Raw genomic sequence first — 23,886 nt, forward strand, 5'->3', positions numbered from 1 at the left:
ACACAAATGATAGACAAATAAGGAAACTGGAAGATCTTTATGAATTTTTCGTTTTAGAAAATGTGGAAAATGTTAGTAAATATGAGGGACTATGTACAGTATAATATATTCCGTAATATTCACTTGTGAGAAGGAAATAGACCCGCTATTTCTTTTACGAATTACGAAATGGAGAGGATCCATGCTCCATTGGTTCGCCACTTGGCCAGAGGTGAATATTGAAGAAGTGCAATCTGCTATCCTCTTCAGCATTGCATTCTCCACATAGTCCACACTCTCACTTACTGAACTTAAACAATTAAAAAATGACGTCTTTCTTAACAAATCAAATCCCAATCAATCCTTCATTAATCAAACCACCTATTTCCTTACCTTTCTTTCCTCTATATTCCCCAGGTGTCAATTCTTGTCTCAGGTCTCTTTTTCTCTAACATTCACCTTCCTGTCTCTTCAATCACTCTTATATATTGTATCAATAATTATTGTGTAAGAGACCGTCATTTGATTGTTCTTCTAGTTATTCAGTACTTTGATGAAATACCCACTATCAAAAAAATAATAATTTGATGCAAAATACCCTCTTTCAATAATTTAATGAAATACCCATTAAGTTTTTCTGCATTGAAACAAGGTAAAAAATTAATCTTGCAGGCCCAAAATGTTGTCGTCGTCGTTTCGATTATCATTGGTTGCTGCTCTTCCTGAGGATAGCATTGTTGTACGTGTTATCATCTTTTTTTTCTGCAGTTTTTTTTAATGAACTTGTTAAATGTTGCCACAATATTACTTTCTCCGTCTCAATCATTTGTTTACGGTTTGATTAAAACAGCTAGGTTGTGGAGGTGCAGTAGTTGACTATCTAGCAGCCGTGGCTAGCTACCCTAAGCCAGATGACAAGATCAGAAGCACCAGTTTTCAGGTAATTGCAGTGTGAATGTGTGATTGATTTGTTCAAGTACATTGGTTGACTGTGCTTATGCAAGGAATGCTATTAAATTAGATTCATTTTCGTAAGAATATCCGGAAAATAAATAAATTAATTACTAAATAATTAAATTCAGTTTTCAGATAATAAAGTGTTCCATTTTTAGTGGAAAGTTACCTATGATCAAGGTAACAACCCATGATCTTCTCCTCATTTGCAGGCAACAACCACAAACATCCTTAGTCACTTGAAACTGTTTTTTTTTATGGGAAAAAACAGTATAAAGGAAAAAGTGACTTCATTTTCTGATTAAGGTCACAAAATCCACTCTTTAAAAAATTTCTTAAGAAATAATACACAATCTAAATTGTGGTGTGAGGGTTTAGAACCAAAATCAGTAGACGGCAACGGTTTTTGGAAACGGGTATATCATTTGAGTTTCAAAAAAGCAGTTCAGGATTCCGTAAGCAATGGCCCGAGGTTTTTTCCTCGATCTAGTTTTTCGCTTCCGCAATTAAATTTATGGCTTGTTTGTTTGGTAGATAGAATATGTGTTGGGTATGGGTCTATATATAAAATATAGTAACGACAAAGAAATGAATCTAATTCAATAGACAATAGCATTCCTTCACCCATTTATCTTTATGTGTGTTATAGGAGATTTAAAAGGGGCATATTGTGAAAGGAAGAACGCACAAAATAAAATGTACAATCAAAGTGTCAAACATGGTAACTTACAAGTTACAATACCTTTAAATTAGCCAGCAATATGATAAAATCACGCACCTCTCTAGTCGTAGCGGGCCTTAAAGATGTCACTACATAATCAAGGTGCTCGTAAGAGCTTTGTTAGAAGTTTTAAACGGCTCATCAGTAGATCCTAGCCCACATTTTCGTCTTTATGAACATTATGCAGATATAGTTAGATTTCTCCCATTTTTCGCGACGATCAACTTCATCGGGACTATTAGTAACCTTTATCTTAGCTGGTTCGTCGTTTTGTATAGCATAATCGAAATTATGACTCCTAAATGCAACAAAACTTTCTTTCCACACCTTGTAGTTGTCACCCGTTCCCGTTAACTCAAGAATGTCAATTTTGATATTAAAAGAACTTTCCGCTAAAATTACAGCAAATAAAACATACATGCTTAGTAACAAAAAAAATTGAGACTTAACTTTATCACATCTTACCAATATAAATTATGCTCATATGAATCTAGTGACATAAAATTTGCCTATGGGCTTCCACTAATTTTACTTGGAAGTTCTTTTGATATCAAAATCGACATTCCTGAGTTAATTGGTGATAGCTACAAGGTGTGGAAAGAAAGAGTTTTACTGCATTTATGAGACATAAATTTCGATTATGCTATACAGAATTACGAACCAAATAAGAAAGAGATTAATAGTACTCCAAAAAAAAGTTGTCGTGAAAAATGGGAGACATCTAACTATATTTGCATAATGTTCATCAAGACGAAAATGTGCGCTAGTATCAGTGAGGAGCATACTAAAGTAAAAGATCTTCTTAAGGCTATTGATGAGCACTTTGAAACTTGTGACAAAGCTCTCGCGAGCACCTTGATTATGCATTTCAAGGCTCACTGCGACTAAAGGGGTGCGTGATTTTATCATGCACACGAGGGACATTGCAGCCTATTTAAAAAGGTATTGTAAGTTACCATGCCTGCCCTTTTCTGGTACATTTTATTTTGTACGCTCTTCCTTCACAATATGCCCCTTTTAAGATCTCCTATAACACACATAACGATAAATGGTTACTTAGTGAGCTTATGACCATGTGTGTTCAGGAGGAGGAGAGGATATTGTTGATGGAAGAGGGTGAAAAGGTTACTCTTTTCTCAGTGGGATTTGGGATTCGTATAAGTGGAATTCGTGTATGCGGTCTCTCGTGTAAATGGGCTAAGTGGGAGAATGTAAGACTTTTTCATAATATTATATTAATAATATAATATTATTAAGTCAATTATGAGAACGTCATTTGGCCCATTGTTAACCCATTGTTAGGGGAGTTACCTAGTCTTTAGGAAAACAATCCCACTAATCCCACAACTTTCTCCACTTCAGTAAATCACCCACTCATTTTTCCATGTTTTCCAAGTTATGGCAAGATCAGTATAAATGCAACACTTTCTGATTAATAAGTTTGATAAAAGCTGTTCATGAATCCAATAAGCAATAGCTGAAGGTTATAATTCTCGAATCTCGATCTAGTTTTATATTGCTTCCGCTATTATATTTATTGTATGTTCATTTAGTAATAAAATATACATGATTAAGAATTAAGTTAAACTTAATACCAAGCTGCATATCCGTATGGCTTCCACATGATGTGTCCCACTTACCAGAGATAATACACACGGGTATATATTACAATTAGTTTTGTCAAATCATGATGACTATCAGCTGTAATATATTTGACGAAAAAAATTTCCTTTTCGGCTTCACCGATTGAACTGTTATTGCATTGTGATGGCTAAATTTCTTAGGTACAAGGAGGTGGTAATGCTGGGAATGCGTTGACTTGTGCAGCTCGTTTGGGATTAAGTCCAAGGTTGATATCCAAGGTCTAGAGTGGGTTCATTTTCTTCCCCTACTTTTTATCTTGCTTTGAGTTGTTCCTATTGAATATTCAAAGAGCTATCAAGTCTTGTCTACTGTGTCTTTGCTCATAGATCTTGTTTTATAGGTTGCTGATGATGCCCAAGGTAGAGGAATATTAGAGGAGCTTGAGGCCGACGGTGTTGACACTTCATTTTTCATTGTAAGCTCATTATCCTTTCCCATTAAACAGTTTCTTAGATTGTTTCCTCTTTTTTCCCCCTGGATATGATTTATCATCTATTATAGGACCTTAGGTGCAAATTGATGCAGTGGTGGCACATATTCTCAATATAAATTTATTACTTCTGCTTAATTAGGACTTTAGAAGTCTTAAACATATGTCAGCTAGGATAAGTGGCATGTCATTGAAGGGTGGTGTTAAACCATGAAAACGGGTGTGGGCCACACCTATAAGGACAGAGAACCCACATCATTAGCACAAGGAGTATCCATTCGTAAACCAAAACCAACAATTGGTTTAAGGATGGAACGGGCTAATGAAGTGGGTTCTCTCTCCTCTTTATAGGTGTGACCCAGACCTGTTTCATGGTTTAACATGGTATTGGTTTTGTCCTGGATTTGACGAGTTTAAACTGGGCCTGAAATATGGCAGTGGAGGAGGGCCTCTTTTAGGATTTGCTAATTAGCCTCTCACGGTTTCACCCTGGGTTTCTAAGGGAGTTCACATGTGAGAGGGAGTGTTAAGAAGCTCCAATTATTGGTTACCCACAGTGAGTGTTTCATATTGACAAAATGAGGAAGTAGTTCATTACTTTATAAATCAAGCAACTCCTCCTCCTACTACATGTGGGTAAAGTGGTAAACCACATAGTTGGAGCTTCTAAGCATGTGGTACTCGTACTCATGGTACGTACCGTTAGCATCATAACTGCCCTTGTGGGTGGCTTGGACAATATGGCATGCTTGATTCATTCTGGAGAACACTTATAGTTGTTCCGGTTTCATAGGGCTCTAGGCTCTTTTCTTTGAATGAATTTTGTTATGGCAATTTTAGGTTTAAGACTTAAGAGTCAAACCATAAATTTCATATGTTCACGGATGCTGCTTCATTTCTGCAGGTCACACCAGAGGGTAATTCCCCATTTACCTATATTATAGTTGATAATGAAACGTAAGTTAAACCCTTAGCTTGTATTTTTCTACTGCCTCTCCACCCCTCTCCCAACCTTCCACGAAAACCAAAATAAAAAGAAAAAAGAGAGAAGGATGACAAGAAGAGAACTTTCTAATATCAAGTGTGTCCTTATGCATTTGTATATATTGTTGGGGATTGGATTTCAAAAGACCCTTGTATTTCCCAATGAACTAGGCAGCTGGTACAGTGGTACTTCACTGACGGAGTGGCGAAGTACCAAAAATTAGGCCCTTCTTGGATTCAAACTTCAAACGCGAAGATCTACAATTAGCCTTATGTTTAGGGGTTAAAGTCTAACTATATTTGGGACTTGTGCTGAGTGCAAAAGTACATACCGGTAGTTTTCTTTCTCACCTGATTTAAAACAAGAAGCTAACGTAATGACAATATTTGTCCATTTTTTTTTCCAGCATTAGTTGTGGCATGAGTATAAATGTCTGAAGTTCATTGAATTGGTGTGTTCAGGAAGACTCGCACCTGTATTCACACTCCAGGATATCCACCATTGACACCTGACGAACTTTCACCAAATAAATTAGATTCAGCTCTAAATGGATCCAGACTTGTGTATTTTGACGTTAGACTACATGAAACTGCTTTAGTCATTGCAAGAGAGGTAATTATGATTTATTTGCTTTGTTATTAATAATTTTGTTAACCTATTTTCTAGATTGTAGAAATGGAAAGAAAGCATTTTGGGTTGGTCAATACTTTTTTTCAATTTGTACCTTTCAACAGAATTTAGGTTTGTTGAGAGTATATGGGTGCACTATATGTAAAATAGTTGGTCCAATTGGGTCGTAGCTGATGCTAGAACTGTGGGTGCACTCGTGTTTTTCTCTGGTTGTAAGTTGTAACTGGACGGACCCGAGGATAAGAGATTTATCCTCACTTTTATGGGGAGTGGTCTCTTTTCCTTTTTGATCTATTGTTATCATTCTCATTCTTATGCAAAGTACTAGTAAAAATATGACAGCCAGGCCTTTTAGACGAAAAACATTGAGATCAAATCAAATATACTTTTTGTTTGATACTTAACATAGATGAGTACAGAAATATGATGAAGGTGCGTCCAGACTACTATGACTGCAATTTTGACAGTTATGGATTTTGCTGAACTTCTTTGGACTTTGCATTTTAATCACCCCATCTGAACTTTGGTAGATTTCCCCGAACTTACTTTCTCCTAAACTTTTTTTAACGATTTTGGACTATTCTTAACTTTAATGAACACTGCTGAAGTCGAGCAAAAGAAGGCAAAAATAAGTTGTTTAGAAGCCACCCGAGCTGCATTATATTTCTTGCTGCAAAAACCATAGTGTGCAATATATTCTTCTTTATCCTATACACATTTGCAAATAAAATCCAGAGTATCGTGCCAATTGTCAGAACCTGCAAAAAATGCTCAGCATGCTGATCTGAAAGCCTGTTCTGTGCTCTTATGAATGTTATGATTGAATAGGTCTTTCCAAGTTTCTGGTAATCTTATCTTTCTAATTTTCATGAGAGATATGTCTAAGGTGCCTAAATTATACTTACTTCAATTCAGAAATACTGTGTTGGTATATATATACAACTATGCAAGAACCAAGAACTGAGTAAAAGTACCAACACTTTTTTTGCTCCTTTCCCCTGCCAACTACTCCTCCCTCGAATATGTGTATAAAAGCGAATGGACTATATCGTCGCATGGCCTAATTAGCAAAGATGATACTTGTAGGGCATGTTTTGTATGGTTGAAGAAAAGAAACAATCATAGAGTTCAATATGTTTTCCCAGTGCAGGCAACTCGTAGGGGAATTCCAATTCTGATAGATGCAGAAAAGAAGAGGGATGGACTGGATGAACTTCTGAGTTTTGCCACCTATGTGGTGTGCGCAGCTAAATTCCCACAGGCAAGATTTCTTGGTCGAATAGTGTATTTTCAGTTCTGTGGGATTATCATAGCAATCGATCATCTGGCCTAACTTCTGAGTAGCTCTTCAGTGTTTTTCATTCTACTTACTCCGCGTCAGAAAGACTTCCCATTTTTCCTTTTTTGAGCTGATTCATGAACAATTACCGTTTTTTTGGGTCAACTATATAGTTACAAAAGACCATATTGCCTTCAACCAAGTGGCCCACTTTCTTTTATGTAGCTTTCTTCAGTTAAATATTTTGTTAAACCTCACCAAGTGACCCACTCACACTTTTTTTCCCATGTTTTTATTTGTTTTTCTTAGCTATTGTGTCATTGTTAAAATAGTAAGTCTTTCTGAAATAAAGGGAGTTGACTGCATGGCCTGAATGTCAAATTCGTTGTTATCATATGTGCAGTAGATTAAATATCTGACTTTGATGTCACAGGTGTGGACAGAAGCATCATCACTACCAAAAGCTCTCCTCTCCATGCTTTTAAAATTACCAAATGTTAAGTTCGTGATTGTGACGCTTGGTGAGGAAGGGTGTGTCATGTTAGAAAGAAGTGTTTTTGGTGTGTCTTCTCATCCTGAAATCAAAGACAAGCTTAAGAACATAGATCTACAACTTTTGGGCATTGTTCAGTTTTTTTAACTATGTTGTAACACTTTTAGAAGCTCAAGATCTTGAGGTAATGGATATCGATGAAGTTTTCGAATCTCTGAAGCAGAGGGCACCTTATCATTCCAGCACCCCGTCCAGCATATCATCAGTAAGCACAAATTTCTTTCAGGATTACATCTGATCAATTTCCTGCTGTATTCTTTAGTGACAAAATTATTATCAGTATCTTTGCATTCATCTGTTTTTCGTATGTATTTCATGTGGCTTGGTATTTATTGAACTCCCTAAGTGAAAGACGCTTGAAGCTTTTTCTCGCATGAATTTGTAGAACTTTGATTAAGATTTATTAATGTCTGCTGCTTTTGAAAACAAGATGTCCAGCAGTTTATAACTTGTATGAACAATGAGAGAGTATACCATGATGCAATTAAGACTATTAGGGGTTTGTGGACCTAGAATTTCGAGAAACACATTTTTCTTGCTAAATACTCCGTAGATAATATATGACTATTGAAGGAGCTGATTTGTCAAATGTTCCATTGCATGGGTGAGATTTCTACGGAACATTTTTATCTGTTGAATCTTTATCCACCCGAAGATTACCTAGCATTTTCTACAAGATTAATATAATTTGTTTCATTCTCCTCTAACATTGTAATTTTCAGTCCGTAATGAAATTGAGAGCAGATGGGTTAGGCACTCTCTCCGGGAGGTTACATGTGGGAACAGCAGAGAAAATACCACCTTCAGAACTTGTCGATACAACTGGTGCTGGAGATGCTTTTATTGGGGCAGTCCTTTTTGGTAAGAGAAACAGTTTCATCCAGTTTTTTAGCGGCACTTTGTGATCTGCATACTCGTAGTACACTGACTTATTTTTTATCCTATAAAGTTAAATGACTCCCTAAACCTATTGAACTTATTTTTATTGTATATTGGCAATCATTCAACAGAAATCTCTGCAATTTTCACAGTGCAATTTTCGTAGTGGGGCAAAATCTTCTGTTTGTGTTGTTAACGCAAAGGTTAAAGCTGCATGCACGTGACGCCTTTATCTGACCTTTTGCGGGAACCCTTTTGTCATCGGGGTAAATGGGTAATTTTGTGGTTGTTTCCTTTGTGGCCGTCTTTACTGACAAAATTCTGCATGGGTCGGGTCAAATCGTCAATGTGTCTAGAAAATTATACTCCTCTTCCACTGGATGCATAAATGTGCATTGCAAGTGGATGAGGTACATGATCAAATAACTCATGAAAAACCTTCTCAAATTAGAAACGTAAACAAATGACTGAATGAGCGAGAGACTCAAAAATAGATTAGGTTAACAAATGGGACGGATAGAGTATTTAGCACTTGAACAACCCAAGTAAGAAATGCCTGAATAGGGCAATTTTAAAAGCCGAGACAATCTGATGATCTGAAGTATGTCACATAAAAAGTTGATTGATCAGAACCCTGACTATGCCATTATTGCTAATTTCTTAGAAGAACTCGCAAAGAAAGCCAAATTTCAGAGGAAAAAAAAACTCTGCTAAATCCTTCTACTCTAGAATTTAATGCTTACTATCATTGCATTTTGCCACTGTTACTGTTCGTAACTAATGTCCGCTTCATGAACTTTTGTAGCCGTATGCACGAATATGTCACCAGAAAAGATGCTGCCATTTGCTGCACAAGTAGTAAGTCTATCTATTCATAAATGTAAATTTCATGAAAAAGAGGAGCTACTATGTTACTCGGACTCCGTTTAAACTTCTAATCGGCACGAGGGTATGGCCGTAAACATGGAAGTGCTGGACTCGGCTATTTTTTATAAAAAGATCATCATACTTCATTATGCATTGCAGGCAGCTTGCAGTTGTAGAGCTTTGGGAGCGAGAACTGGCCTTCCACGCCATTCCGATCCTCGCCTTGTACCATTTCTTGAGTGAAGGCCTATAATTGAAGGGCATGGTGCTGTGAAGAACTCTCTGTGTGCAAGAAGTCAAGAATCACGAGTACATTAGCGTGTAAACTAGGGTTCGACTCACCCTGACTTTCTTGTAAACAGTATGAAAATCAAAATTCACAAGATAGTCCTGCCAAATAGCAGTACTAAATAACACAAATCGTGATAATGCAAATTGGTTCTTTTGTAATGAAAAGTTGCCACACAATTTTTTTTTTATTTTTTTTTTTCCGAATAATTTCTTTTCATTTTTTTAAGGAACGACTATTCTTAGAGCAACGTTTTAACCTCAACATTTGCACTATTTATATGTATATATGGAGACGGAGTATTAGATTTATGAACTTATGAAGAATTTTATCATACGGAGTGCTCCATTAATAGAGTATTATAGTATACAAACTTTCATGTGTTAAAAATGTTGAATCAGAACCATAAGCAAGCAGAATTAATCAACGAACCTAAAGAACACAAATTCTTGTCTGTGAGTGACGGATACCATTTTACCTCACAAAGTACCCACTTTTTCTCTCTCTGCAACACTATTTATGTGGTCCCCTTTCTCCACTAACCCATTTTGTTACCATTTTATCTCACAAAATATCCGCCACAAATGGTAACCCGTCACAAGGGAGACCAATTACCTAAACAAAGCTTCGTCTCCACGTTCGACTTTCAGAGTTTGAGCTTCACTAAATTTAATTTATTTATTTACGTGTTTCTTCTATTAGGTTTAAATTAGTTCATCGGTTAACTATAGCAAAGCAACGCTGTAGTAGCACATTGGCAAATCTTCGTACATTGAGATTCCAGGTTCAACTCCTGGCTATAGCAAATTTTTTAACTCATACTCTTTTTTTTTGGGAATACGGCACCGTACCCGTAGTTATTCTTTTAAGTTTTCAGTACCTCAAAATTGATGTGAGTCGGACTTATAAGTTACTCTCTCCCATCCAAATTAAACTAAAGGTAACACTTACTTTTTGGCACTATTTATGATCGTCGGGAATCTTTGGTATTATTCTTAATCTATAAGACAAAATATGATCATGTGAGATCTTGTTTGATTTACCGTCATGAATGATATAATAAAAATATCAAATTTTTAATATGTGTAACCAAAGATATTCATGTTACAAAACATGTTTCATGTTTCGACAAGTGTGATAAAGCAACTGTTAGTTTTGGTTTGGATGGGAGGGAGTATGACTTATACATAAATTGTAAAACTATCTTTCTATTTTAACTTAAATGACAATTGATAACACCACATATTAAAAAGCCTGACAAATCCTAATTGTAGTAACCGAACCTTGTAAATTTTTTTTTAATGTTATGTTAACTAAACAATTCTAACAAAGCGGTCGAAGAACCGAACCGTTATCTTTGATATGGAAACACTTCGACTCCATCCCAATTTTAGAAAACCGTTTTACGAAATTTTTTCTCTTCCGTTCCTTTTCACAGTGAATCAAAACCTAAAACTCTTGAATTAATTTATGTCAAGGTTTAGCTAATATGGAGTAAATCCAATCAATACTTTGGTGAATTAAACCGCTTTTAGCAATCGTTTCATGGAAAAAAAAAAAAAGATGGATCACAAGAGTAGTAAGCCCCGTTCAGTTAAGCTCATGAGCTCAAGTGAATAACTGTAGAATCGGCTAGAACAACTTTGGTAGAGGACCATGAGCTCCACACACGTCTCAGCCTTAGACCTCCAACACAAAGTATACTCGTTTCCGAGCCCACATCTCTGCGGTAATTTAGCCCGGGGACTTTCCTGGGCCCTGACTAACGCCTACGGCCCATTCACTTTTACTCTTGAATCCCGAAGTTGTTTCCTAATCGCAATTACAGCGTATATAATAATGTATACTTCCATCTAATCTACCGATGTGGGACAAACACATATATCCCACTATATAAAAACCCCGAAAACCCTAAGAAAATAGTTTGATCATTTGCTTTGAAAGAAACTCTCATTCATTTTACCGCCATTGTTGTTACTTGAGCGAGGAGAAGGATGGACTTGGATGATGATTTTGACAAGCCGTCCCAACCGGCGCGTCCTTCGAAGTTCAAGCCGAAGTCAAAGAAACAGCCGGCGAAGTCGGAGGCAAAGGTTGAGCCGTTGAGTACGGAGGCGGAAGCCGCGGCGGCTGCGGTGGTTGTGACGGTGAAGAAAGAGGTGGAGGTTCAGCCGGAAGTAGCGGTTGTTGAGAAAATGGATGTTGATGAGGTTGTTTCAACTGCGGCGTACGGCGGCGGTGGTGTGGAATTGAAGGAAGAGGAGTCGAAGATTGGTGGAGGTGCGATGAAGGAGGATGTTGCGGCGGAGGAGGAAGAGGATTATGTTGTTGCTGAGTATGATGTGTACTACACACCTCCTAGTCCTGATTCTCAGGTAAAATAATAATTAAACAATTGAAATTATGATTTTGATGTTAAAAATGTTAAAATTAGGGTTTATTTTGTTTGATTTTATTAGGTGTAAGTTGATTGAAGTGTTTGTTTTGATGTATGATTGAATTATGTTGTTGTTTTTGAAGTTGTATGTAATGCAATATCCGTTGAGGCCGTCATGGCGTCCGTATGATCTTGAGCAGCGTTGCACTGAGGTATTTAGATTAAACAACATATACTGGAATAGTATTATAGCTAGGTGGTTGTGGTGTCGGAACTATAATCGACAATCGAAATTTGTGTTGTTGGTGATTAGGTAAGAATGAAACCTACTACCTCGGAGATGGAAGTGGATTTGACAATGGATATGGAATCTGATAATTATGATCGTGATTCGCCATTAGCAGACAAAATGAAGAAGCAGGTTCGTGATTATATCAGTCTTTCATTGCTGTTATCAGATTCCATATGTTCAATTATTTTTAATAATTTGATCTGGTATTAACTTACTTGTTAGTATAATGGCGGTACATTGTTTATTGCTTGTATGTATAGTGACGAAGTCTTATGGTGATTATCAGGCGGTATTTCGTAACTCAAGTGGTTCAGTCATGTAGTTGTTGGACATTATTTTTAGTCTCCCTCCAACACGTGACTGAAACATTTTACCTTGTATGCACTTATCTCCATTTAAGGCTGAATTGCTTCAATTCTCACTAATTTAGAAAGGTTATCACTCGAGATTGTTTTTAAATATGTATGTAGGCACATTATAGTGATTATGGCCAGTGTTAGGGATAGATCATCAATCACAGTGAGTGTTACTCTAAAGTAGGCAGAATGTTTTCCCTCCAACCTCACACATGGCTGTGTAATGTTCCTAATCACAACTGCCTAATGTTGTAATAAGGGTAGTTATTTTTGACTTTTGAGGACATTTATAGTACTTTGGCCTGTACTGCAGTCTCCTTATATTATCGACAATAATTCTATTGTAGGCTTTATATGTGTGGTTTCTGATTTTGAAACATAAACGAGTATTTGCTCTAGATTGCTGGAGATTATCACTTGTCTTACTTGCGTTGTCTGTCGTGTTGTTCAGACCTTATCATCTTCGGGGAAGTCACCTCAAGCTGCTACATATGCCGTTGGGCTATTGAAGGGTAAAAAGGTATCCCCTTTTTTTTTTATTAAAGTAATAAAGTATTCTCTTCCTTGTCTGGAATACTTTTCTAATCATATAATTTTGTGTTATGCTCGTACATCAGTTACTATCTTGTAGTGCACAAAATAACACATTACAGGAATAATTGGCTCCTCTTTGAAGACTAGTATCATTACACCTGGGTTATAAATTATTCATCTGCTGAGAGTTTGTATAAATTCAGTTTTCTTTTAACTTATTATTGAATTCAACGGTGACAGATGAAACTGTAAATTGAACATGTGCCGCCATGTTGACTAAAAGCAAACCTACTTCTATTCTTTAATTATGTTTTGAGGCCACGCCAACTATCTTCAGCAGTTTACTTATGAAAATAGATCTGATTGTCGAAGTAGCTGTTGTATAGAGGCAGGTAATTATCAATGTAGCCCTTCACTGCTAAAGTTTGGTAAAAGATGGTCCAACTCGCTTTTTTAATCCTGCAGTGCGATATGCTGTCAGCTTGTTGAGTGTATATGTATCATCATCTTTCATTTCATTTTAGTGGTAAAATGTTCATTTAATGTCATACTGAATTCCTTGATTGTGCAGCTATACCTGAATCCTGTTGAAGCAGTTGTGCAGCTTCGCCCATCAATGAAATATTTTGATTCTGTTGATCTAAAGAAGAAAAATGCAAACACTGCCGTCAAAGGGGAAGGGAAGCAGGTGCATGTCTTACATTTTCATTTGTGTGTTCATTTAGTTTAGTTTATTAGGGCTATATCCCTTCTCTGCATGAGAGCATGAATTAATAATGTACTGTACTCTTTTTTCATTTTGTATCCTCTATCCCCTCCAAGATTTTTTTTTTCTAAAAAGGTTTTGTGTATCTACAAGAATTAATTAATTATTTCTTGTATAAAAAATTCCCCGCCTTTATAATTCTCCACCCTCACTGATTTTCTTATTTAAACCACTCCAAAGTATATTCCCATTCTCCCTCTCTTTCCCGATATTTTTCATTTTAACCCTTCTTTGTGAGTTAGGGCTAGTTATTCAAGTATAACTTGTATGATAATGGCTACAAATTATTTACTGATATTGTTTATTTGCTTAGATTGTTGTAATGTAAATTCGAGAATTCTAGTTTAGTCAATGCCGAACTGAATGAAGGGATCAAACCACTTAGCTGAATTAAAAGAAGCAACTGAACCACCTAGTGAATCCTAACTGAGATTTAGGGCCAACATTTTAATCAACTCGGATATTTTATGAGAATTTTGAAACCTGTGAGTGGTTTCAATTCACCCAAAAATGAGTTCCACCTAAGTTAAACATACTCATTTTCTGGCATGAACCCAGTTTGGAGGGGAAGGAATTGCTCCACTTGTTTTTGCATTCCAAATACAGTAGGTTTCAAAGTTCACTAGAATGGAGGGAGGGAGGGAGGGAGTGACTAATATGCATACTCTTGCGAGTAAGTCTCCTGATAGACGGTCTGTCAATGAGTTTATTGAGAGACTATTTTACAATTTTAAGAAAAAATGGCACTAAAGGTAATAAAATAGGTACAAATCATGATTAAAGATAAAATGGGTACATTTATTGTGTAAATAGGTACGAAATTACTATGTCACGATTAACGATAAAAGGGTCACGAAAAAACAAATAAATGGGTACGGAAAATTGGTCTCTCAATAACTTAGTAAGAGATGTCTCCCCCAAGTTTTGGTGTACTCTTGCAAAACTTTATGTATGGTAGTTGTTTGAAAAACGTCTATTGTCATAGGTAGTAGTTTGCAATGTTTCCTCCTTAATTTTTTTTTATTCTAGCTTGTTTACTAATGTTTGGAATTGCTCTCTTTTTGCAGGACCAAAATGAAGAAGTTGAGGTAATTAAAAAGATATTGACTTTTTTTTTTATTTCAAAAAAAAAAAAGATATTGACTTTTGGCTCAGTTATCAGTTTACTGGAATAATTCTTATTTTACCACTTCCAGAACGTAGTAGAGCTGATTCCATATATCATTTATTTTATGTTTGATGTTATCTTTTTAAAGGGATTTTTATTTTCTTCCAAAAAGCGGATACTGGATAAGATAGGGTAATTCTATTTTTGAAATGTTTCTCCATACATGGAGGCCAGAAGAAATATTTGCAAGATTAGATAAGTAGATAAAGAAGTCGTCTTTACTCTATAGACTTGCTGGTATGAGCAACAAAAAAACGATATATTAGAAGGGCTAAACATGTGAAGCATGTTGATGATGGAGTTCTCATTAAAGATGACGAGTAAAATGTTAGATGGAGGTTTCACTTCATTACCCTGTTTTATCTAGAAAAATATATTGCAGAATTAAACATCTTTTTAAGAATAGTCTATCGAAAATATTTACGGAGAACTAAAGATGAGAAAATCAGAATGACAATGAAAAAATAGTGTCGGGGGATCTAATAAGTAATAAGGTCTGTTGACAACTTGACATGGCTATTGAGGTTGGAGTCGTCTCGGGGAGAGAATACTCAAGTCCTTAGCAACACTTTTCTAAAGAACTGAAATTTTTAAGGCGCTGTCATAGTGGAGGTAAAGTACTCTCTTTTTATAAGATGCATTTCGCATCCTTGAATGACAATTGACAATACAGCAACTCGAGGCTGTTTCTGTGCAACCTAAAACTTACTAGGCGATTGACTAGTATAATCCTTTAGACTCTTAGCATTAAGTTCATTAATTTTTGGTCTGTGTTTCCACTAAAACTTTGAACCTCCAACTATCATTATAGCTCCTAGTCTCGATGTAAGATGCATTTTTTTTCCTTATAACGCGATATGGCTAATGGATTTGCAAGTTAGATCATTACTTTTAATGTCATGCAGCCATGGGTTTGCCTCAACTATCACAGCCCAGCTACTGACCTTGCACAAACATATCTGAGGAAAATGGTGACAAAAGAGAGCAGCACGTTGCAGTTTTCTATGAATCCGTACTCATTTTGTCTATATTCCTTATTTTGTTGATTTATTTGTTAATTTATTTTAATATTGGTTATCTTAAGCTTTGTGTAGGTATGATTACTTGAATTCCTTGTGTCCTGGAGCAGTGGTCAACAAGACGGAATCAAACGGAATATCAAGAAGGTATAAACATTTCACCTTGGAATGCCACTGCTAATTGCAAAATACTCACATATTAGATTCCTTACTTTTTCCTACTTTATGGTTAAAATGCTCAAACTTGCTGCCATGTTTAGGATTTACATTATATGTAATTGAGTTTAATTCATGTGTTCATGTATATTTTGATTTATATAGATCTCTGCTCCCCCTGCCATTAGAGGAACGACTGAAGAAATTGATTCTCGAGGTGTGCTCTAGTCCTTACCTTGGAACTTTCCATTTTTTGGTTAACTGCTACGCTGAAAAGAAATAGTTGTGACTTTGGTATTTTGCTCTGTACTAGTATAGTTGTGTATATAGCTTCTGATCTTTTTCCACCTTCATGTTCAGGAACAAAATTAATTGCGGTTTTTTTTGAATATGTGCTGCTTTAGTTCATTCCATCTTGAAAGAATGTGAATTTTGTGCTCATTGCTTTTGTTCATTAGAATGGCTGCACTTGCAATTGTTTATTGCATGATCTTAATTCTCAGTTTTCCTTTTTCTTTTTTCGGGTGAGTTTGGGAGGAGACCAACATTCGTTGCGGCAGTTTCGGGAAAGTGGCAAACATGATTAATTAATCTACCATGCGTAGGATTTACCAGGGCATTGTTGATTTCAAAAAATACGCCTAGGCTTTAAATAGACTACGATGAAGTCTTTTTTTTTTTATATCCTAATAATGTAAATTTGAGGCTTATTAGGTTGTGCGTCTTTCCCTTCACCTTTGTCATGTGGTCTAATTCCTGAAGGGCTCGTTCGATCGTTCCCTCGTGCACTTTGGCATCATGGTACTTCATACTTTGTTTCTGCCGACTTGCGTAGACTAAATTCTTTGTTGTGCTGTTTAAAAATCAACCAAACTCTCGGTTAAGATCATTTAGCCCGAATATTGTCATTTGGGTTGTTCTTTTTTCTTCGATGGCTAAACTTCTCTTGTATAGTAGTTAGAAAATCATGCATGCAATGGTGCACGTATATGAGAGGCTCCGTTGTGGGAGAATACAGTTATTCTCTTTATGATGCAAGGAACTTTACAATAATTGGAGAAGGTTTTTACCGAAAGCATCTTACGAGGTGGGAGTCAATCTGAGACCATAATAGAAAAGAAAGATGTGTGTGTGTGTGGGCGGGGGTCTTTGACAATCACAGAGGGTGAATCATTTATTCTCGTAGGAATGTTATATTTGTTGAGTTTGATTGGCATAGATACTGGTTTTGATTTTGATATTGGCCTTGGCCTACAGATACCTTCCTTTATCGATCAGTAAACCTTTTACACCCAGAATAATTTCTGCTTTTTCTGCATGATTTTTTTTCCAAGGCTGGTGTAATGTGTACTATTGACCTTTTTGTGTAATATTAAGTATCCCTTGTGGCCTTATCACGGAATGATTACTTGTTTTCTTTTTTGCGTTTGATATGATGGTGCTACATATGTTAATTGAAAATTTCTCATACTTGATTTCTAAACTTGCTTTCTTACATACTATAATTCTGTAAGACCTTGTTTGGATGGAATAATTTGGAAGGAAAGGAAGGGACAGGAAAAAGGACGTATTCAAATCCTTTGTTTGGTTAACAAATAAGGTAGGAGGAAATGGATGGATCCATTCCATTTTCCCACCCCCAAGTCAAATTAAAATCCCTCCAACGTTGGAAAGATATGAAGGGAAATTGTATTCATGTTCCAAACACACCTCATCCATTCGCCCTCTCATTCTCTTCCACCCTTTCCCTCCCCTCACTTTCCCTCCCAAAATTTTATCCAAACAAGGCCTAAGTTTATTGTGTCAAGACTGTTAACTATTGAGCACTGACATTTCAACTACTTAGGGACCTCATGTTCAACGGTTTAACGTCATCAAGCATGTTGCCCCTGATGTTCCTGCTGAAGATGTTCTAAAAATTGTTCAACAACATGCTAATTTAGTGCAAGGAGTATGGGTTTCAAAAAGTCATGACCGATGTAATACCGGACTTGAAAAATTGTGTAGAGATTACATACTTTTTCTATTCACCCAGAATCCAATCATAAAAGAGTCGGAGTTAGAAAGTCTGGGACATAGGAAATCTACTGCAAAAACAGTTCTTCGTAACATATCAGTTGAAAGACCATATTGTAAAGATTGGAAGTTCGTTGAGCCTACAGATGTGTTGTTCATAAAAAATTATCCAGATATCGCCGAGCATCAATGGAACACATGGCAGGCACATGGGAAATCTGTACAAGAAAAACTTATTCCAAAGGCTGGCCTGAAAAGACCGGTTCTATCTGTGCCTTCTGTTGAAGGTTTGGATAGATCAACGCATGAGGCCCGTTCAGTAAGCACATCGATGTCAAAAGAAGCTCGAGAAGCCCTATCAAAAGTTTTGGGAAAGCTCTTCTTAACTCACAAGGTTTGCAGGTTAGTTTGTCCAAAATTACTGCCATTTTATTGTGAGTAGGTTTTCCAGTGAATTATGATGAATGAACTATAATAGTTGGGCAGGTTTAAATTTAAAGGATATAATAGGTGAGTACATATGCTTGATGGGGTATATGCTGATAGGCACATATGGGTACTTTGGGTTCAAATGTAAGGGGTATAGTAGTACTTTATTTTGGTGGGTGCGGCGGTAAAAAATGTGCAATTCCGTTGAATTGGCCAACACAGGTGTAGGTGGTATTAAGATTTTGAGCAATTATTTTATTGTTGTACCATTTTTCGTCTTTTTCTCTGTTGGAAAATTCATCTAAATCCAAGCTGTTGATATATAATTTTATACAGCGTGAAATCTTTTTGGTACTGTACTTGATACTCCCATCGCTCAACTTTGTAGGAAATAATATTAATAACTACTGGTAGTACTTGATAGGAGTTAAAATAAAAAATGTTCATCAACGTCCTTCGGGTGTAACTTTTTCTGTCATTGTCCTGTGGATGTATGACGATGACCTTGATTAACGATAGCAGGAGAAATAATCACTTAAGTTTTGCTTTACCAGTTTCCAGGCAATTCATCAAGGCCTCCGGGATACTGCTGTGTCTATGTCTGTCCTTCCAAAGGTAGGTGCCAAAAATAGTGCTGTAATGGCAGCTGTGAAGAATGTTGTTGATGCCCCTATCGAAGAGCTCCAGGCTATCATTAATGAATATGCTATTAATGTTCATGGTCTGTATGTGTTAAAGTCATCCTCAGAGCACCCAGAATTGAATCCATTAAGGTAGTAATTTCATTTTATTCTCTCCACTGCCCTTGGGTTTGTTTTTCTTTGAGGAATTTCACGCACACTTTTTGTCACTTTTATCTTTAATAGATCATTGGTTCTCTCAGGAAGGGAAGTAGACATATCATGATAAGTAATACGGAGTATAAGAAAATTTATTATAGACAGGAAGTAAGATGTAATTTGAGGTGATTCTGTGGCCCACATTGGTCTGGACATTATTGGTGTGGGTACAACATGAGTATTATCATCCCTTACAGTTTTCAGAGCCCACCGTATTGTCTGCATTTTAATTAACGTGTCTCTTCTTGGCTGACACCAACACCTACTAACTACTAACTAGTACTACCATACTTCTGATTCTGATTTATGTAAGAAATTGTGCAGCAAAGCCTTTTTCATTGCTGTTAATGGTTAAATTATATTCATGCTCGTCTCCCTTACTCTGCAGGAATGATATTATTGACTTGTTTCGTGGAAAAGAATCGGGTGCAGCGCTTAGGAAAGGTGAAATCATGGAAGCCTCCAAGAATAAACCTGTCACAACAAGTGAATTTCAGAAGGTCAGTGGCTCCCCTCCCTTTTTAAAAAATGTGCACTGCTTTCATTTAGACAGGCCTAGAAGAAGGATTTTTTTAGTAATACATTCTTATTATCAGGTAACTGCCTCCCTGAGGTGAAGGATGGCCATTTAGTAAATTTAACACGAAAAGGACCCTCCCCTTAGCCACCACCACCGAAAAATACCCATGAAATAACCATGAACTTGTTTGGTTCAAGTTTTCCTAGTACTTGGCAGTTTTATTGGCAATATTCTCCTCTGTATCATACTTCCATCATTTTACAATTTGATTCTTTGTGAAGAATTCCTCATTTAGGTGATGACGACAACAATGAGAGCCTTAATCCTGGAATGATTTTGGCTCGGCTCACATCAGTCATTACCAGCAACGACTGGTTGAATAAATAGATAAAAGAAAAGAGAGGAAATAAGAGAAGCGCTAAAAGAAAAGGGGAAACACGTTAAACACTAACCTATGAGAGTCATAAAAAAGTTGATTTTTTTTCAAAAGAAATTTAGAGAAGAGAAAAACAATAAAATAAATAAATAAATGGCAGCCTAGTGCATGATGGTGTTCCCACAAGGCTCCGGGGAAAGGTTCCCACCATAAGGGTGTAATAGAGGCAAGCCTTCCCTTGCCATTTTGGCAAGAGACCGTTCCAAGGACTTGAACCTGTGACCTCTTGGTCCCATGACAATACCTTAACCAGTGCGCCGAGGCTCCCCTTCTCATAAGAGAAAAACAATGGATAGAAATAAAAAAACTCCAAATCAACTCATGAAAAAGTCATTCAAATATTGAGAAGGGTAATAGAAGAATTGTAAAGAAGTTTGTGAAGTCTAAAATATGTAGCAACTTAAATAACATTTTGAATAATTCTACGTAATTTATTTTCGCAGTACATACTTTACTCATTACAGTAGTTTTTGTATCATATTTTCCATTTGTCTACCCCTATTGAAAAACATCAAACATAATTCTCTCTATTCAAAACCCTACCTCTTCTTAAAATAAACAAATTTATTCAATTCTGAATGATAATTTGAATGTTAAAAACGTATATTCAATTTGTTAATTCGCTAATTAAGGATGGAGGAGTCCCAAATCTCAATCAACCGTCTCTCTATGTCACGTTTTTGATGTCGAACACAAATCAAATGACAAAGGAGGGTGGGGATTGGGGATTACACGTGGAGTACAATTGGGAAATGCAAGGCAACATGGGTTATTAGAGGTAGCGTTGATAGGCTTAGACGTTGTATGTGTTTTTCTTTTTCTTTTTGAATATTATTTAGGCAGTACGTTTTGTACAGTTTCGGTTGTTGACGGTAGTTTTGGTGACGGTAGTTTCGGTTGTTGACCGTGGTAAAGGGTAGTGAAGGGCGATCATGGTTGATGACGGTAGTTAACGGTTGTCATGAGTGAGAAATTAGAGGAGATGCTAATTAGGAGGAGAAAGTTAGAGAGAAGTGAGAGAAAAAATTAGTGGGAAATGAGAAGGGTATAATGGTAAATAGTGTGCTACAATGAGTAAAATGTGTACTGCGAAAATCACCACCCTAATTCTATTATTATTAAATAAATAAGAATAAAACTGTCACCTGCCACTATTCTTTCCTCCCATAATCCATATTGCCTTCTCCATCGTCATATTAAGGAACATCATATTGTTTTCATTTGCCTTTATTCATATTTTCTTGCCTTCCTCCACCCCTAGAATCTTATTCCTCTTTATCATTTTATTTGTTCCCAACCTTTAAGCCCCCCTTAACCGGAGCATCAATTGGTCTTTGTTTCATACCGCCAAACAATCTCTACTCTCCATCGTATTATCCTGTATAAGTAACTCATATCTTTTCCCTAATTACCTTACTAAACTTACCAGTCTTATGTATGGCCACCGATTCTCCATAGCATGCACATTTCTGTAACATTAATCTTTGTATGGTCACACATTCATAGTTGCATACACTTCTCTGCCACATTCATCTTTGCTATGTGAGTATGTGACGCTCTTCTACAATCTAACACTTGATGAGTTGGTGCCATTTACCACTAGAGGCATAATTGTCGCGGCAGACTTTACCCTTAAATCTATTAGGCATGTCAGGATCACAAGGATCATATATAAACCTTGTGGCACTCTCCCACCTCAACCAATCCGCCTTAATTCTATGAGCCATACCACCATTTAATATTCCATCCTTTTCGATAATAGATACCTACATAACAACAAAAAGAGGATTCCTGATTCCTGAACACATTTCTCATCAAAAAATAATCATCCCAATCTATCTGCCTACGCTCAAAAATATTTAGTCTTAAATATACTCAGCCCAAGCCTAAGCCTCTAGCTTACAATGTATGACTTCAAAGTTCCAATCTCATTTCCACTACTTGTTTGTCTCATCAATCAACTCAATATGTGCGAACATCATACGTCAAGGAATGTGATCTTGAATAGACACATTAGTTTAATTCCGAGATAATTGAATGGGAATAATCTTGATCACCTTTGTTCTTAGACAAGGGGATGAGTAATTTTCCAGCATGCTGATGATATCTTGTTGAAGCATGGTTACCTATTAGATTCCCCCTAAAAACGCCCAAACTCGAAGCTTTTTCAAAACCCTCGCGCTGGACCCACCATTACCTGCTTTACCCGCTCTCATATTACTCCACTCTTTCCATAAAAGAGCCGATTATTTCTCATCTAAAATAAGAATAACCTTACCTATACATGAGATACTCATCACCCATAGTACTTAAATAGAAAACCCGTACTCTGAAGTTTCATGTCTTCACATTTTACTCTCTTATTCTTTAGCTGTCATCGCATCATCATCATATTTTTCCAAGTTGTGTAAGACTTTACTTTTTAATCATCTGTGAGAAATATTTTAATCAAACTTGAACAACTAGTTGAATGAGGGGGAGTAATAACCTTAACTCTTGAACTTCGTCATTTCGATTTCTCAACTTTTACTATACATTATATCTTAAATGTGACCTATAGGGAAACGGGACAATAAAACGGGATGGAGAGAGTATGTCATTGTCCTCTTAGTGTGAATGACTATTAGTTACCACTGGATCCTGTCATCTTGTGCACACCTACTAAAATTTTCTTTTGTAGGTCATCAATGAATATTGCGTTTCCAAAGGTGGGGCGTGGGTGCTTAAAAGCGGTGATGGAATCTCATCCAATGATTGGCAATCCATTTTCAAGGCAGCCAAATTGCTATAATGATAATAGTCAGGTATATTATCATTTTTCCTCATCTCTGCACTATTTGTTTGCCTTGATGTAGATTAGAATAGAGTCATAGACTGAAGAATTCTGTATATTTATAAACATTCCCCTGTATCGATTATTGAAATTTTACGCACTTGTGATCATAAACTGGTACACTTTGTAAGAACTATGATAATCATTTCTTCCAAATATTTCCCAAAATTTATGTGCTGTAAAATTGTTCAGTTGAAATCAGAGTGTGAGTAGTAACTCTCTAAGATAACTCTCTTTAAGTATTTCTTGATTTTTTATTAGATGCTCTGCTTCACACTCCTGAATCCTGATGATCTACCTGAATTTCTACGACTTCTGGTTGAAATGAATCTTACCTTGTCGTTTTTGACCAATTTCCTGTTTATTTTCTTTATTGTGCTCAGGAATTTTAGGTTAACAACTCTTTTTCCTCCATGGACCTTCTACGCCCGTTGCCAGAAAAATTGATTGTGGAGAAGTGTACAGAATTCATAACTCGCTAGTCGCTCCTGCATTCTCATTTTGCTTGTCATATGCACTACTTAGTAACTGTTGCAAAGTTTACAAAGTGTATTAAACTAAGCATGCAAGTAAGTAATGCACAATCTAGGCACTCTGATGTTAAAGTGCTCGAGGAAATTTTGGCTGCTCGCTAACTATTAATACAATTACCAACACTTCTTGCTCGCTAACTATTAATACAATTACCAACACTTCTTGATAACAAATTTTCGATTGCTACATATTTGTAGATTGTTGTCACTGCCCTTTGAGCTTCCTTCAAAAGTTTAAAACATTGAATTTAAATTTGTTCACAAATACGGAGCATCATTTTTTTTGCGGATGCTTTCACATTTCTTATTATCTGCAATAGGGAATATATTTACTCGATGAGATTGATGTTTCACAATTATTAAGCTTAATATTGATCAAAATGAAAGCGATTTATTGTTTAG

At 36.3% G+C, this 23,886-nt stretch overlaps 2 protein-coding genes across 4 annotated transcripts; both read left to right on the forward strand.

Moving 5' to 3' along the window:
* Window positions 1-234: 234 nt before the first annotated feature.
* Window positions 235-9,544, forward strand: LOC141592053 (uncharacterized). 3 transcript variants are annotated; one of them, XM_074412609.1, is made up of 13 exons: window positions 235-415; window positions 652-718; window positions 830-919; window positions 3,439-3,516; window positions 3,639-3,713; window positions 4,633-4,685; window positions 5,175-5,325; window positions 6,494-6,604; window positions 7,056-7,182; window positions 7,283-7,380; window positions 7,898-8,036; window positions 8,860-8,912; window positions 9,081-9,544. In XM_074412609.1, exons 1-13 carry the CDS (start codon window positions 306-308, stop codon window positions 9,162-9,164), a joined length of 1,236 nt encoding a protein of 411 aa, XP_074268710.1. In that variant the 5' UTR covers window positions 235-305; the 3' UTR covers window positions 9,165-9,544. The 3 variants fall into 3 exon arrangements, with proteins under 3 accessions (XP_074268710.1, XP_074268711.1, XP_074268712.1); XM_074412610.1 differs by having other exon boundaries at window positions 269-396; XM_074412611.1 differs by having other exon boundaries at window positions 407-486.
* Window positions 9,545-11,049: 1,505 nt separating this feature from the next.
* On the forward strand, window positions 11,050-23,658 carry LOC141592055 (uncharacterized). The gene is made up of 14 exons (XM_074412616.1): window positions 11,050-11,585; window positions 11,731-11,799; window positions 11,901-12,008; window positions 12,687-12,755; window positions 13,341-13,457; window positions 14,603-14,623; window positions 15,609-15,715; window positions 15,798-15,869; window positions 16,044-16,095; window positions 17,725-18,296; window positions 18,878-19,096; window positions 19,551-19,662; window positions 22,799-22,922; window positions 23,335-23,658. Exons 1-13 carry the CDS (start codon window positions 11,205-11,207, stop codon window positions 22,907-22,909), a joined length of 2,010 nt encoding a protein of 669 aa, XP_074268717.1. The 5' UTR covers window positions 11,050-11,204; the 3' UTR covers window positions 22,910-22,922; window positions 23,335-23,658.
* The last annotated feature ends 228 nt before the right edge of the window (window positions 23,659-23,886 follow it).

This window comes from Silene latifolia, chromosome 7 (assembly GCF_048544455.1).
Source record: "Silene latifolia isolate original U9 population chromosome 7, ASM4854445v1, whole genome shotgun sequence".
In the NCBI taxonomy this organism is placed as follows: Eukaryota; Viridiplantae; Streptophyta; class Magnoliopsida; order Caryophyllales; family Caryophyllaceae; genus Silene; species Silene latifolia.

Coding starts and splice junctions, on each gene's coding strand:
- LOC141592053 (XM_074412609.1), top strand. CDS start 306: ATGACGTCTTTCTTAACAAATCAAATCCCAATCAATCCTTCATTAATC. Junction 416..651: donor GGTGTCAATTCTTGTCTCAG/GTCTCTTTTTCT, acceptor TTAATCTTGCAG/GCCCAAAATGTTGTCGTCGT. Junction 8,037..8,859: donor TATTGGGGCAGTCCTTTTTG/GTAAGAGAAACA, acceptor GAACTTTTGTAG/CCGTATGCACGAATATGTCA.
- LOC141592055 (XM_074412616.1), top strand. CDS start 11,205: ATGGACTTGGATGATGATTTTGACAAGCCGTCCCAACCGGCGCGTCCT. Junction 12,756..13,340: donor GGCTATTGAAGGGTAAAAAG/GTATCCCCTTTT, acceptor TTGATTGTGCAG/CTATACCTGAATCCTGTTGA. Junction 15,870..16,043: donor TCAAACGGAATATCAAGAAG/GTATAAACATTT, acceptor TGATTTATATAG/ATCTCTGCTCCCCCTGCCAT.